This window comes from Hemicordylus capensis, chromosome 5 (assembly GCF_027244095.1).
Source record: "Hemicordylus capensis ecotype Gifberg chromosome 5, rHemCap1.1.pri, whole genome shotgun sequence".
In the NCBI taxonomy this organism is placed as follows: Eukaryota; Metazoa; Chordata; class Lepidosauria; order Squamata; family Cordylidae; genus Hemicordylus; species Hemicordylus capensis.
In genome coordinates this window covers 163,128,234-163,142,828 of record NC_069661.1, presented here as the reverse complement: position 1 = coordinate 163,142,828, position 14,595 = coordinate 163,128,234, and the positions used below count along the sequence as shown (strand labels likewise).

At 40.2% G+C, this 14,595-nt stretch overlaps 1 protein-coding gene across 3 annotated transcripts in view; it reads left to right on the top strand.

Moving 5' to 3' along the window:
- MAPK11 (mitogen-activated protein kinase 11) overlaps positions 1–14,595 on the top strand; it is a 74,140-nt gene that overhangs the window by 21,328 nt on the left and 38,217 nt on the right. For 2 of the 3 annotated variants that reach the window (XM_053256454.1, XM_053256451.1), the window contains exons 2-4: positions 6,557–6,686; positions 8,211–8,269; positions 9,975–10,086. In XM_053256454.1, coding sequence (XP_053112429.1) covers positions 6,557–6,686; positions 8,211–8,269; positions 9,975–10,086 — 301 coding nt within the window. Of the gene's footprint in view, positions 1–6,555; positions 6,687–8,210; positions 8,270–9,974; positions 10,087–14,595 lie in introns of those variants that run through there. The other variant, XM_053256452.1, reaches the window with a different exon arrangement.

The following is a 14,595-nucleotide window of genomic DNA, read 5'->3' as shown; positions in this document are numbered from 1 at the left end:
GGGGGGGCGGGGGGGGCGCCATTTCAGTGCTTGCCGTTTTCCATAGTTACGCCTCTGCTGTAGAGAACACCTTCTTCAACATATCAATAGAACACCTTCTTCAACATATCCCTCTGCTTAGTAAGGTCATCTGGGGAAGCTTGCCTGCAGTTGCTTCTGGCTTGTCTGGTGGCTATTTGAGGTCTGGCCTAGTCCAGCCTTCTCAGTAATAGCCCCTGAGCTTGGACTGCATTCCCTTCGGAATAAGAGATTTAACATCTCTGGCGACTTTTAGGAAGGCCTTAAACACATACCTGCTTAACCAAGCTTTTGTTTAAGGTTTTATTTGTTATTTCTTTTAATTATCTGTTTATTTGTGAATTTGTCTTCTTGTAAACTGCCATGAGATTTTTATGACTTGGCAGTATAGAAATGCAATCAATCAATGTCTGAACCACTGCAAATTATGGCTAACAAAGTAAATTCCTTCTTAAACATGCTTTAAAATCTACTTCAAATCCTAATTACAAACACTGAGGTTCTACACACGATCGTGGAGTAGAGTATTTTAATGAGTGGAGCCTAATTATTAGAGCCTAATAATTGGAGCCTCCACTTTAATGAGTGGAGCCTAACCGGGCTCAGTGGGGAGAGCGGGCTTAGCCTGCTTCCCTGCACACGAGCAGAGAACCATCCCTGGGTGGCTGGATTGGCCGCCCACATGACTACCGGCTCTATCACGGAGCCGGGAGGGGCGGTGGGGGATCAGGGGTCACCTGGAATCCGAAAGTCCAAAGGATGCCCTGCATGAGTGCATGGGGCATTCTGGGAAGACCCCCAAGGCCGGGAGGCTTGTTGTAGCCTCCCAGTTGGGGGGGTCTACACGTGTGTTGCTGCAGTGCAGAGCTACACCACAGCGGCACACGATCAATAAAATGGGGTTTTGAATTGTGCAGCCCTGCTTTAGCGAGTGCTCCGCTAACCTCATTTTAGGGGAGGGGTTCTTAGGCGGGCAGGCCAGCATTGAACCACCAGGCTCTCCCATGGGCCTGGCGGTTCTCACAATGGAGGGAAACTGGGATGGGCTCCCTTAGTCCAGTTTCCCTCCATTGTGAGAATAGCCTCACTGCCTAAGATGGGAACCCTAGTTAGCATTTAACATAATTAGTGATAAATTTAGGCAAACAAAGGAAGAGAGATGAAATACACAAGAGAGAAGGTTTAATTGTTGTTAGGAGGCAGCCATATGTCTACATCAGGTCTCTCTGTTTTTAATTATGTTTCCTACCCAGACAGGGGCAGATCTTATCTATGGGCAAAGTGGGTGGTGCTCACCTTAAATTCCTCAGCCAACCTTGTTGTCACTGCCTTCATTTTGTGTGCCTACTTCCTCCCTCTGTTGTTTCCTGCTGCTCTTGCCTGCAGCCTGTGCTGCTTTAAGAGTTGTGAAGTGGGCAACTGTAGCAAAGAACAAATGAAAATCCCCAAATCTTTTAAAATATTAATATTAATAAGGCAGGAGATAATAAGCTTTGTTTTTGCAAAGTGGGCAGTTCTAGGACTGCCCTATAAACCAATCAGAGATGGACTAGGCTAATTGACTCCTTAGGCAGCGAATCAGAGTGCCCAGAAGGTGGGGATGTTGTTGTGTTTGTTTGGAGGGGAGAAATGCAACTTCTGCTTTCTCTCCCATGATCTCTGATCTGTATGCAAAGCATTATGGCTCATTCCCAAAATGACATGTCATACAACACTGGAATGAACAGCAAACTGTAAGACTGGACTAATGAGATTAGAAACTGCCATAAGAAGCCAGAAAGTCCTTTTAGGGCATATGCATGAATTTCTAGGTCTAAACTGCTTTTCAAATAATTACAGACGTGGCTTTGCATGTGGGTGTGCATTCTGGGAAATAATTTTAAAAATCCATTTGCTAAGCACAGAGCTAACCAGGTTTATCTCTGGATTGTGGCCAGTATGTTTAACATTAATATGTCCACTGGGGGTTATGGTTCATTGGGCAAGGATTAAGGAAGTGATTTTATTTTAAAAAAAAAATTGTTGCTTGCTAGGATGGATACCCAGGCTAAGCAGTGAGTACCCAAGATGCGCAGAGAGTGACATCCAGCTGTTCATCAGGCATGGGGTAGAGAGAGGGTGTCCCTATGAATCTTGGCTTCCTATGGTGTCTTCTAAGTTACAGCAGATGGTTCATAGTTGCAGCAAGCATCACTGAAAAAATCTGTGATTTTTCTATTATTTATGTATGCATGTTTGAAATAGGCAGCCAGAGCTGCTCTTGTAACTTCAGAATGTGTTTGTTCTCCACTTTTTTAGCTAGTCTCTACTTTACCTTTGGCTTATATAGCTTTATTTAATTGCCTATGCTTCCTCCAATAAGCCCAGAGTGGTGCACATGGCTACATTTATCCTCCCAACAGCCCTGTGAGGAAGCTTATGCTGAGAGATAAGTGACTGCCCCAGAGTGAGTCATCCAGTGAGTTTCCTAGCTGAATGGGGATTTGAACTTGGATTTCCACAGTCTAGTCCAGCATACTAACCACTGTACCACTCTGGCTCAGAGTTTGTTCTTCTTGTTGTTCTTTATTAGTAGTAATATTCATTTTTATTTATTTTATTTATTTAAAATATTTCTATACTACCCAAAACTTGCTTCTCAAATATTTTTGAAATAATCAGGCAGACAGAGCTGCCCTGGTGACTTCAAAATGCATTTACGCCCCACATACGGTGAGTCTACCAGAGCTTAGGAATAAATGGACAGTTTTCACAATGGACGGGAGCAGCATTCCCTCTAAGACATGCGCACATGTGCATGCTCACTAGTTTTTGATATCTACTCTGTTAATTTTAGTTCCCACTCAAGTTGAATCAGGAAGGTCCCATTTTGAATGCACATGCACACATAATGCCTTGATACTTCTGCCCAGAAAAAAAACCTCATTCTGCACCCTTCAACAACCTTGCTGGTTGGACAGAAGCATTTGGGAGCAGGCAGTCATTTAGATATACAAAACTCAAACCATTAAGGATTTAAAGGTTATAACCAGCAGCTTGAATTGGAGCCAGAAACAAATCAGCAGCCAGTGCAGTTCTTTTAAAATGGACACAAAATGATCCCATTGGGTTGCTCTGGACAAAACTCTAGCTGCTACATTTTGTATCAGCTGCAGTTTCTGAATAATCTTCATGGCCCATGTAGACTATATTGAAATAATCCAACTGTGATGGAACTCAGGTGTGGGTAACCATGGCCAAATCTGCCTTCTTGAGAAAAGGACACTGCTGGTGCACAACCAAAAGCTGTGCAAACTAGTTTATGCACTAGTTATTCACTAGCGTCCTATTTATTTCAGTAGGACTTAAGTATACCTAACTTTTCTGGGTGACTCTCCTCAGTCTCATACCCATAACTTATTTTTAGGCCTGCACAAAGTCTCTTGGTATATTGCTTCCTGAGAGTCTGTGGTTTCAGCAGATAAAGCTTTCAGGAAGCATTCAAGAGAGAGACTGGCCCATTCCACTTTTCAGTCCTCTTTAAACTCATCCAACCTTTCTGGTCAGTTCATGTAAGCTGACTTATTTGCTAGGCATTTCTAAGATAAAGTTCTTCACATCCTTTCTGATTTGATGTTCTCATTGTCTGCAGTACAAATACAGATGTTCCCAGAGCCCAATCAAATTGCTTGTGGTTGGATGAATTTCCGTTTTTGCAGCTTCATAATGTGGACAAAGTGCTTGGAAGATCATGGCCTATTCCCTGCTCATTTGGCCATTGTTGATCATTACGATTACCAGCGGGAACAAAATGACTGACTTGGTAGGAGAGACAATTCTTCCTTTGCTGAAGGACAGAATAGTGCTGTCTGCTTGAAGAGTTATGCAAGCCTCCAGAAAGTCATCTCTGGACCCAGAAGATCTTGACAATTATCAGCCAGTGGTCAACTTTCCATTTCAGGTCAGGGTACTTGGCTGCTATCCAACCCCAGGCATAACTGACTCCGCTAGACCCATTTTGATGTCTTTTGTTCTAGCCCAGTTTTAGAAATGAAACTGTCTTGGTCATCCTGATCTATATTAAGAGATCAACTTGCTGTTAATTCTCCTGGCTCTCTCAGCAACAATGATGTCCTTCTGAACCAAATGTTGTGTGTGGTAATTGGGCACTTTGTTATGGTTATTCTGCTCTTAGCTGACTGACTGGCAATACTGGAGGGCACTGGCTTTGTCTAATGGAAGTTATGGTGTTCAAGATTTCATCTTATATCCTGATTTTGGAAGATGTTGTCTTGGGACTGGAGTGAAGCATTATCAGTATGCTGATGACACTCAGCCACTTCTTTTCATCAAATTCACATGAAACAATGGGTCTCTTGAACAGGTGCCTAAAGTTGGTAATGGGCTGGATGAGGGCCAGTTTACTGACGCTTAATCCAAATAAGATCATGGTATTGTTGGTTACCATGTTATTGAATGGAGGTTCAGCCTACTGAAGGAGTAGTCCTCCTAAGGGATGAGATCTGCAGTTTGGAGAGTGCTATTACATCTGTTTGACCTTGCAGATGTACACATGCAACTTTTCATGTTTAAGAGCTTCCTGTTCTCTTCAGGAAATTGTTTGTTTTGTGCATTCACTGGGTTTCTTCATTGTCCTTGGCTCATGAGCAATAACAGGGCAACACTTAAGGATGAATTTCATGTTGCCATTATGAACACAACACAACAGATCAGTTATATATGTGAATATACATGAGACCAGAATACTTTGTCTTATTGGCTTGTGAGCATGGTCAAGTGACGGCACTTATGCCGAGGAAGCAGCTTCTAGGTCATGATAAAGGCCTAAATTGAATGATCAAGTCTTAAAGCATATATTGGAAGCTTGTTCATTGTCAGTGGCATCCAAGGCAACCTTTTATAGCATTGTAACTTGCTAGATTTTAATGATGCACATGTAAAGCTTATGTACCAAACCAACATTTGGCAGACATAATTAACACTTGATACTTCAGACAGGGTGGCAGACTCAGTAATTAAGAGAGGCTCCTGCCTAGTTACAAGGGGCCCCAAAAGCAGATCTAGTGTTCCCCAAGGAGCCCTGAGTTAGAGTCATGGGAGATAAAAGGAAAATTAATGAAACTAATTCTCTGGCTATTTGTCAAGGCAGATGGAAGAAGGCTATTACCTGGGGACAATCCTTGTGGTGTTATCACAACAACTGCTAATTTGCCGAGACTGTGGTTTTTTGTAGAGATTTGTCATTAGAGAGTACAAGATATAAAATAAGTAGCAAAATGATTCCCCCACCCCAACCCCAATTTTTTGATTATATATGTTGGAAATGTGTAGCCTTTAACCACTGTACTTAGATTAACTGATGGAAAAATATGCAAGCTGATCAACAGAAGTTGATTACATACAAGGTATTGCTTTATCTGTTTTGTCTCTAGCAGGCCTATCCTGTCTGTGGCTATAAAGACCCACTGTTGAACCAGTGCCAGCTAATGATATCTTGAGTTTTCTGGAATGCATCTTGTGATTTGTTGGGGTGGTTCACTTTAACTTCTATAATTCATGTTGTTAAGCTGATATTTCTGTTCCATGTTCCATGTAGAATTGCACACGTTCAAGAAGAGTCCTTGGTCCTCTTGATATGGATGGTTTATATAGCACCTGGCTGATTGTTGTCAAGCAAATCATTGGTTAGTCCATACTGGTCAGCTGCTAGGAGCCAATGGTTAGGAGATGGTGTCCTGAAGATTTTTCATAAGTGTTTTGAAGAAGATAGCTATTATACGGAGAAGATGATTCCCCACCTAAGGGAAGGAGGTAGTGTAGGTGGCCTGTGTGTGTCTGTGAATGTAATTTGGAAAAGGCAAAAAAAGAGATGGCTGAGGTTACTTGGAGTGTTCTCTGGGGATCTAGTGTGGTATAGTGGATCTCCTGCTGTGTAGAAATTGCAACTGTTTGCCTCCATTTTGGCTTTGCTTGCATGTTTGTAAGTAAAGCAACTATTACCAAGAAGAACCATGAGTGTCCTGTACACTCTCATTAAAAGGAAGTAAACACTGCCTGGTAGCACTAGCTCAGAAATTTCTTACTGTCCAAGGAAGTGGGAAGTGCAAACCATAGGATAGGGTATATTTTATGTTGCTGTACCCATGTCCTTTCCCACTATTCTCTTTTTGGTTGAAATCTGAACCATCCAAGGATTTGGTGCAGTTGAGCTGTCTTGGGGTTGATACACCAGACTAATATCTTGGTATTAACACCACAGTTCACAACACTGGATTAAATGTCCTTGTGCCTGGATCTGTCTAGTTTTTGGGGGGATGGAGCTGGTGCAGCAGATCATAAGATCATCCTATTGGAAAGAATTCAAGGTATTTCATTGTTTTGAATGTTTGAGATCAGATGGCTTTCCTCTTAGCTTTTCTATGGATGGATTTTTAATGATAAATGTTTTTACTCAGCTAGTTATTTTTTCAACTGTAGCATTCAGACTGGAAAATTCTCCTTTGAATAAATTCTTTCTTAACAATTTATTTTCTTTCAGTTCAGCGTATGATACCAAAACAAGACAGAAGGTGGCAGTCAAAAAGCTGTCGAGACCATTCCAATCCCTTATTCATGCCAGAAGGACTTATCGGGAGCTTAGATTACTCAAGCATATGAAACATGAAAATGTGAGTGTTCGAATGTGCATCTTTAAGGCTTGTCATTCATATTTTATTTGGTTTTATTAAACTATTTATCAGAAAAATCGCATGTATTAAGCAATGCATTTCAAAAATTGAAGATTACTTGTGCCCTTTGTTATAATATTTTGTCTTCTACATCCATTTTTCTTAATTTAGCCTTATTATTAGGCAGACCAGACATACTTTTTTTTTCTGAGCTAGGAAATTGTTTGGAGGGCCCAGGCTATGTCCGCAAGTAGGGGCATGGAGGTCTGGAAGAAATTAGAGGCTGTGCTACAGAGAGGCATTTTATGTACCCTAACAATCCAGTGACACACCTGTCTCAGACCACAGTATTGTTGACACAACATTATATATTAAAATGTTTAAGACAAAATGAAGATTTTCACAAAGTGGAAATACAATCTATTCAAATGTGTTGGTAGAGGTTGAAGTAGAGTGTAATAGTACATTTGATTTTAACAGTGTGAACTACTAACCATTATTTATTTATTTAAGACATGTATCTGCTACCTGTAACCAGGTCTATTATGTTCTAGAACAGGAAATCAGGTGGTCTTTTATTTTACATCAAAAGGTTCACCTTGCAGGGGCGGGGGGAAAGGAACATTTATTTTTACTGTAGGTGGGGTTATTTTAGCAAAAGGTGATTATATTTGATATCTACTCACAGTGAAGTCTCACATGTATTATGCTGCAGACAGAAATACATTTTTCAAGCAGTGAGCCTTCTGTGAAAGCACATTCACCACATTTGGTTAGAGGTACAGTCTTATTTTCTGGATCAGGCTCAGGGAAATCTAATCCTGTATATTTACAACAAAAGCCAGCAAGCCAGCTGCGCACAGTATTGATTAGTAGAAAATGGTGCATTGCTAATCCATCTCCCCCCTCAAAGCAATTATTCAATATTTTAAAAAGCAGAGGAAATATTTAATTGGCATTTTTTTTTAAAAAGCTGACAACCTGTCTGAGGCATGATGGTGGCGCAGTGGTAAAACTGCCGCCCTGTAACCAGAAGGTTACAAGTTTGATCCTGACCAGGGGCTCGAGGTTGACTCAGCCTTCCATCCTTCCGAGGTCGGTAAAATGAGTACCCAGAATGTTGGGGGCAATATGCTAAATCATTGTAAACCGCTTAGAGAGCTCTGGCTATAGAGCAGTATATAAATGTAAGTGCTATTGCTATTGCTATTGCTATGATGAGGGGGTGTCAAGACTACTGACTCAGTTCTCAATTTGTTGGCAAGTATGCCTATCAAATGCATTATGAAGGTGGGGCAAAGGGAAGGCGGGTCAATTGAGATTTCCCCTCCCCATTGTGCATGCAAAACATTCTTCTGTGCATGCGACATTAGTCAGTATGTTGCACATTTGATTTCAATAGACTTAATCATGCCTAGCCATGTGTTGGACTAAGCTAGTGTCCTAGTTTTAGAAATTTGTAGATGCAGAAATTGCCTCATGAATTTCTCTAGATAAAATGGAAACTCCTCTTTTCTGTTTCAGGTAATAGGATTACTAGATGTTTTTACACCTGCAACATCAATAGAAAATTTTAATGAAGTGTAAGTAAAGTTGGACATCAAAGTGAACAGTTGGTAAATCAATAAGAGAAACACTGTGGGCATGATCCATCCAGAGCAACACACTTTTGAGCCACACTGATTTGAATTGAACAGTTAAGCCTGTGCTTAATTTTTTCTTTTGAAATCACTGAGACTTCAAAGTATTTAATTTTGGCTAGACCATACCTTTAAAAAAAAAATAACTGGAACAGGTAATATGGTTTTCTAGTTTCAAGGCAGATAAAATAGGTTTTGGGTGGGCATCTTAGTTATAATTTTCCATCTACTTCATGTCATTAATACAAGCAAAGTAAATGACCTTCTTTTGTCGCACTGAATATTGTGATTGCTTTTTAAATTGCCTTTTTGTCAAGAAGTTTGCCTTTATAAAGAAATAGATTTAAATGTTTTCTGAGTGGTCAGGGATGTAAACATAATGAGAAGTATTGGGAATTGAAGGGGGATAGGGTTTTTTGTATGTATACACATACATTATATTTGTGTATACGAATATGCTGCTTTTCTAAATAAACTACTTTTCAACAAAAGTTCTCCAAGTGGTCTACATAGCAAATAAAAAGAAAATATGCCCCTTTCCTGTTCCTGTTTCAAATGGACTTGCAGACCAAAAGGAAATATATGGGAGGTATCTGCAGACAGCCACTGGAGAAATGCTGCACTGGGTCAAGTGGGGACACTTGCTCTCCCTCCACCCAGTACTTTGTTTTTGAGTAACGCATGCATAAGTTGCAGCAGTCTAATAAAAACTTGCCTCTGGTGCTTTCACTGTGTGTGCTTTTGTGTGGTGTGTGTCTGTGTGTCTATCTAAAATTTTGAACATTTGACTAGATGCCTTTTGCCTATGCAAGAGAATGGTACCTTAAATTGTTCGTTCTTTGGAAATCATTCCTTTTTTGGCTCTGTATTTCCTTGTGTTTTTGCTGTAGTATCTTTTTTCCTGCCCCTTTCCCACCCCACCCTCAGTGTACTATAGTTTAGGTCAAACCTATTTGAATCGAACTCTGTATAGGGATGTGCATGGAACTAGGTGGGGGAAGTTCATTGGTGGGGGGTTGACTTTAAGGGGAGGGGAGGGTGCACTTACCCCTCCCCCCGCTTTTCCCCTGCCGGCGCTCTTTTAGCAAAGGGTTCGTCAGGGCAGCAACGTACCTCCCTGTTGCCTTGCCGGACCCTACATCACCGGAAATACCTAATGTGCCTGCATGCATCTGCGTGCACATCATGCTCATGAGAGGTGTGTGAGCATGACGTGTGCCCACATGTGCTGACGCATGCTGGCGCATCGGGTACTTAGGTGACGTAGGGTCCGATGAGGCAACGGGGCAGCAGGGAGGTATGCTGCCGGTTACATCCCTAAGTCTGTATACAGCAACATAATGCTGAATTCTTTCATCTATAGACACTGTTTGTGTGTCAACTGAAACTTCAGATATTACTTTTCCTCAAACCTTTGGCCATAAAGAACCAAATAGAACCCCTGAGAGCCCCAATGCTGCCTGAATTATGCCAGTGCCCACTAATTCCACTCTCATCAGAACATCTCATGTACCAGCTATTGCCAAAGAAAAGTACCTAAATGATATGAGGGAAAGTAAATATATACATGAGTTTGTAAATGTAAAAAAAACCCAAGGTAGTTATGACTTAAAGAAAAGTAATAAATAACCTTGTTTTATATTTATAGGTATCTTGTCACAAATTTAATGGGTGCGGACCTGAATAATATTGTGAAGTGCCAGAAACTGACAGATGACCATATACAATTTCTTATATATCAGTTACTTCGTGGACTTAAGGTAAAAGCTGTGCAGGATGTGGGGTGAACTAAAATGTGCTTTTAACAGATGGTGTCAGCAAAGTTGGAATCTCTCTCTCTCTGTCTCTTTCTCCTAGAGATGCCACGCAGTTAAAGAAGCTTCCTTTTTGCATTGATTATTGCATGAGTTTTAACTGATTTAATAAATCGATTACATCCCCCTAAATTTGCATATAAGAAAAAAAATACTGGCCCACATGTCATAAGCAAAATGCAGATGGTGCCAGTCTTCCCATGATGCTGCAGGCCCCTACCGAAACAATGGCAATCTTGCACTTTAGTGCAAGAGCAAAAATACTTCATGTGCCTACACTCTAGTATACTAATTAAATTAGAAACATGCCACTGATAGTTAAGTGGCAGGTTTCCAATCTAAGTAGCGCTTGGGCAGTGCATGAGCTACTTGAAATACTTGTCCTCTTGCACAAAAGCACAAGACTTCTGGCACTTCACTGGGAGTCTGCAACATCATGGGCAGATGAGCACCGTCCATGATTTGCTGCATAACATGTTGCCCACTATTTATTTATTTTTTAAGGCATATTTTCAATGGTGTGGCTATAAAAGTGGTGTTCTGCTTTTGGAAGAGCATTGCATGAGAAAAATTAATATTGATGCCATAGCAATCTCAGATCATGCCTATTAAGTTGGTTGTTGGTCTGTAAGGTTGTTCCAGTACCTCATTTAGGTGGCATATGAATACATCCTTGCTGAATGATCTCTAGTTTACTAGACAAATTGAACAAGAAATGGAGGGATTTTTTTTTCATTTTTACAGGGGCTCTATTACAACATTATCCCTGGTTTGGGATACTTCTAAAGCCTTTATGTGGGGCCGGATCATTGCTGATTCTTCATATTTAAAAAGGCAACAAATGGCTCAGATATCTGTTGAGAAGCAAGTTATGGATGTATTCACCGTATGTGCATTACACCCTTTCCCTGAGTCATAAAGAACCTTACTTACTAAATATGAACTTGGAAACTGAATTTTTTTTGTTGTTGAATTGCACTAGGCAAAGATAGTGGGAGAGTGGAGGAGATGGGTGATATCTAGTAAACGTTTGGCTTCCAGATTGAAGCAGATGAAACAGCATAACTTTATAACTTCTATCTGTGATACTCAAGGCAATGTCTGCACATATCCCAAATTTATTAATCAGTAGTTTTTTGAGTTTTATTCTAAGCTGTATAGTAGTAGAACATCTGATATTGATGCAGACATAGAGTGTTTCCTGCAAAAGGTGCATCTTCCACATTTAACACAAGATCAGATCAATGTTTTAGCTACACTTTTCTCTACAGGAAATAATGACTACAATTAAATCTATAAAATCTAGAAGGGCTCTGGGACCTGATGATTTTTTGTTTTTGTGTTTTTAGTTTTATAAGAAATACATTAGTTTCCCTCCAATTTTATTAGAGCTCTATAATGATGGGTTTTCCCCCGAAAGTACTTTCCTCCTTGTTTCAATGAAGCTTATGCAACGATCTTCTGTGTATTTATTTCTCCTAGGTGTACCCGTCACTAATACCATGTGTGGCAGCTCTCACGAGAGCAGTTGCCTAGGGGATAGAGACAGGGACGGGGAGACAATGGCGGCAGGCCAAGCCGGGAAAGGAGATGGTGGTGGGCCGGACCCCACCGGGAGCAGGAGGCGGGCTGGCCCAGCTGCCAGGAATTGGTGGGTGGGTGGGAAGAGGTGGCCGGCTGGCCGGCCTGCTAGCCAGCCAGAAAGTGCTGGGGGGCGGGGGGAGAAGCAGGCCGTGTATGTGTGTGGAGGGGAGAAACGGCCGGTGGAGGCACAGATGCTCTGCGCCCGGCCCAGCTAGTTATCCTTAAACCTGGTAAAGATCTTGGTTTATGCACTAGTTATAGACCTATCTCTTTGTTAAATATTGATGTTAAGATATTGATAGCCATGCTGGCATATAGGGTACAGACTACCATTAATCATTCAGTTCAAACCAGGTTTATATCTGACCACCAAGGATCAGATATTATTAGATTGTTGATTGATGATGTATTAGCCTTTTTCTCAGAGTAGCAAGACCCGGCTGCTATAATTTCTTTAGACTCAGAGAAGGCATTTGACATGAGGTTCTTGAAACATATTTTATTTAAATTTGGATTTCCACCATGTTTTTTAACTTGGATTACTATGCTATACATGGCTCCTTAATCACACACATTATCACCAGTGGGCTGTTGTCCCTTTCTATTAGGCTGGAACAGGACACATGTTAGAGATGTCCTTTATCTTCTCTTTTTTTCAATATGGTGTTAGAACCTGTGGCTTGTTCTCTTAGATACTCTGATAATATAAAGGGTATTACACTAGGTGGGTTTGAACACAAGTTGATTTTATATTCAGATGACATTTTATGTTTTATTGATAAACATTAAGGTCATCTGAGGAGGTCCGTCTCCAGTTGCCACCAGTTCGTCTGGTGGCGATGCAGAGGCGGGCCTTCTCTGTAGCTGCTCTTGGGCTATGGAATGCACTCCCAGCAGAAATTCGTAATTTGAGATCATTGCTGTCCTTCAAGAGAGCCCTTAAAACATACTTATTTGGCCTGAAAACCTTCCAGAGTTTTAAATGATTAATTGTTTTAAACTGTTGCCCTGATTTTCAGGGCTTTTAGCTGTTTTATTGGTTTTATTGTGTTTTAATAGTTTGATTTTAATTGTTAATTTGTTTTAATTGTTTTTATCATGTTGTGAACTGCCCTGAGCCATTTTCGAAGGGTGGTATATAAATCTAATAAATAAATAAATAAATAAATAAATCAACCAACCAACCAACCAACCAGAGGTCTCAATTCCTAATCTTATTTCTTTGGTGCAAAAGTTTGGTAATTTATCTAGTTACTCCATAAGTTGGGGTATATCGGATTTGATGCCTTTAGATTCTACAGAGTTCCCTGGTGAGTGTCGAGTTTGGGTTTTTAGATTATGTCCAGAGGCTAAAGTCTATTTAGGGATAGTAATTTCTAGGAAGCACTCTCAATTAGTAAATTCAATTTTTTTCATGTTTTTGGTTCAAATGTAAAACTACTTAGATTGGTAGGCTACAATTCCATTGAGGATCTGGGGCAAAATAATTGTGGTTAAGAAGAATCTAACACCGAGGCTCATATATATTTTAAGAGGTCTTCGATTTTTGTACCTTCATCATATTTTAAGCAATTCTATAGATTAGTCAATGACTTCTTATGGCAAGGACGTCCACCCAGATTTTCACTTTGTAAACTTAAACTACCTATTGAAGGAGGAGGATTTAATTTTCCACATTCTCAGGCTTATCATTGGGCATTTATTCTAGCTTCAGACTTAGGGTGGAACAATGAGTCCCAGGTTTCAGTCACACCTTGGGCACATTTTGAAAATTGTTATTTGACCCCACTGAAATCTTGGCAGGTGCTTGATTCTTCATTTGTTCACGGATCCGGGTCATTATCAGTGTTTAAAGCCACAAGGCATATATGGAGATCCTTGGGTTCTAGATATGGTTTTGATCCTTTCCAGCATGAAAAACTTACATTATGGGTGAATCCCTGTTTTGAACATTGCTTGTAAATCTTTTTATTGGGCTAAATGGGCCTCCCACAATGTTATTACACTAGGTCAATTGATCCCTTAAACTTTTAAAAAATGTTTTGATATTTTGAGAGCTGAGTTTGATTAAATGCTAGCTGGCAGTTTATTCAGCTAAAGCATTTACTTTCTGAAACTCAGTTTCTATTATTAGACCTGGAACATCTATTAGATGCACCTAGACCTGTAATCTTGCACTATCTGAAGCTTAAAGATATTGATATTTCTATTTATTATATCTGAGCTCTTTGGAACAATGATCTTGAATACCCTATCATTAAATCTATTGTGGGTTGTTTTGAAGGCAGGGTTTTGAAGTTTTGAAGGTGGTTTTATTCCGTGTTTATTGGGCACCTCAGAGAATATTTAACACCACAGACTTCTAGATGGAGGTATAATTTATATGAGGGCACACTTACGCATATGGTTTGGTCCTGCCTGTTATTGTGCTATTTTGATTTGAAATTGATAAGGTTGTTAACATGACATTGCAGCAATCATTGGTTGTCAAGGGTGTTCATGTTTTGTTGGGATACTTCCCAAGCATATGGAATCTAGTATTACATCAAGAATTGTGGATTCTTTATACTTGGGCAGGGGAGTCACCAAAAGGATTATAATACAACACTGAAGGACAGATTTGCTCCTGAACTGCAACTTTGGATAACTGCCATGTGTTCCTTGTGAGCATTACAACTGTTTTTTTTCCTGACAGACAGATAAAGAAGAGAGATTTCCAGCTATTTGGTTGAATTTTAATGAATTGTTTATGCTTTGAAACATAAGCTATATATCCTTAGAAGAAGGTGCCCCCCACCTCTTCTTATTTTTTCTGGGCTGGTTGTATCTCATTATGTTGAAGTTCTGTTTAAGGGGTCCTTCTTTTTTCCT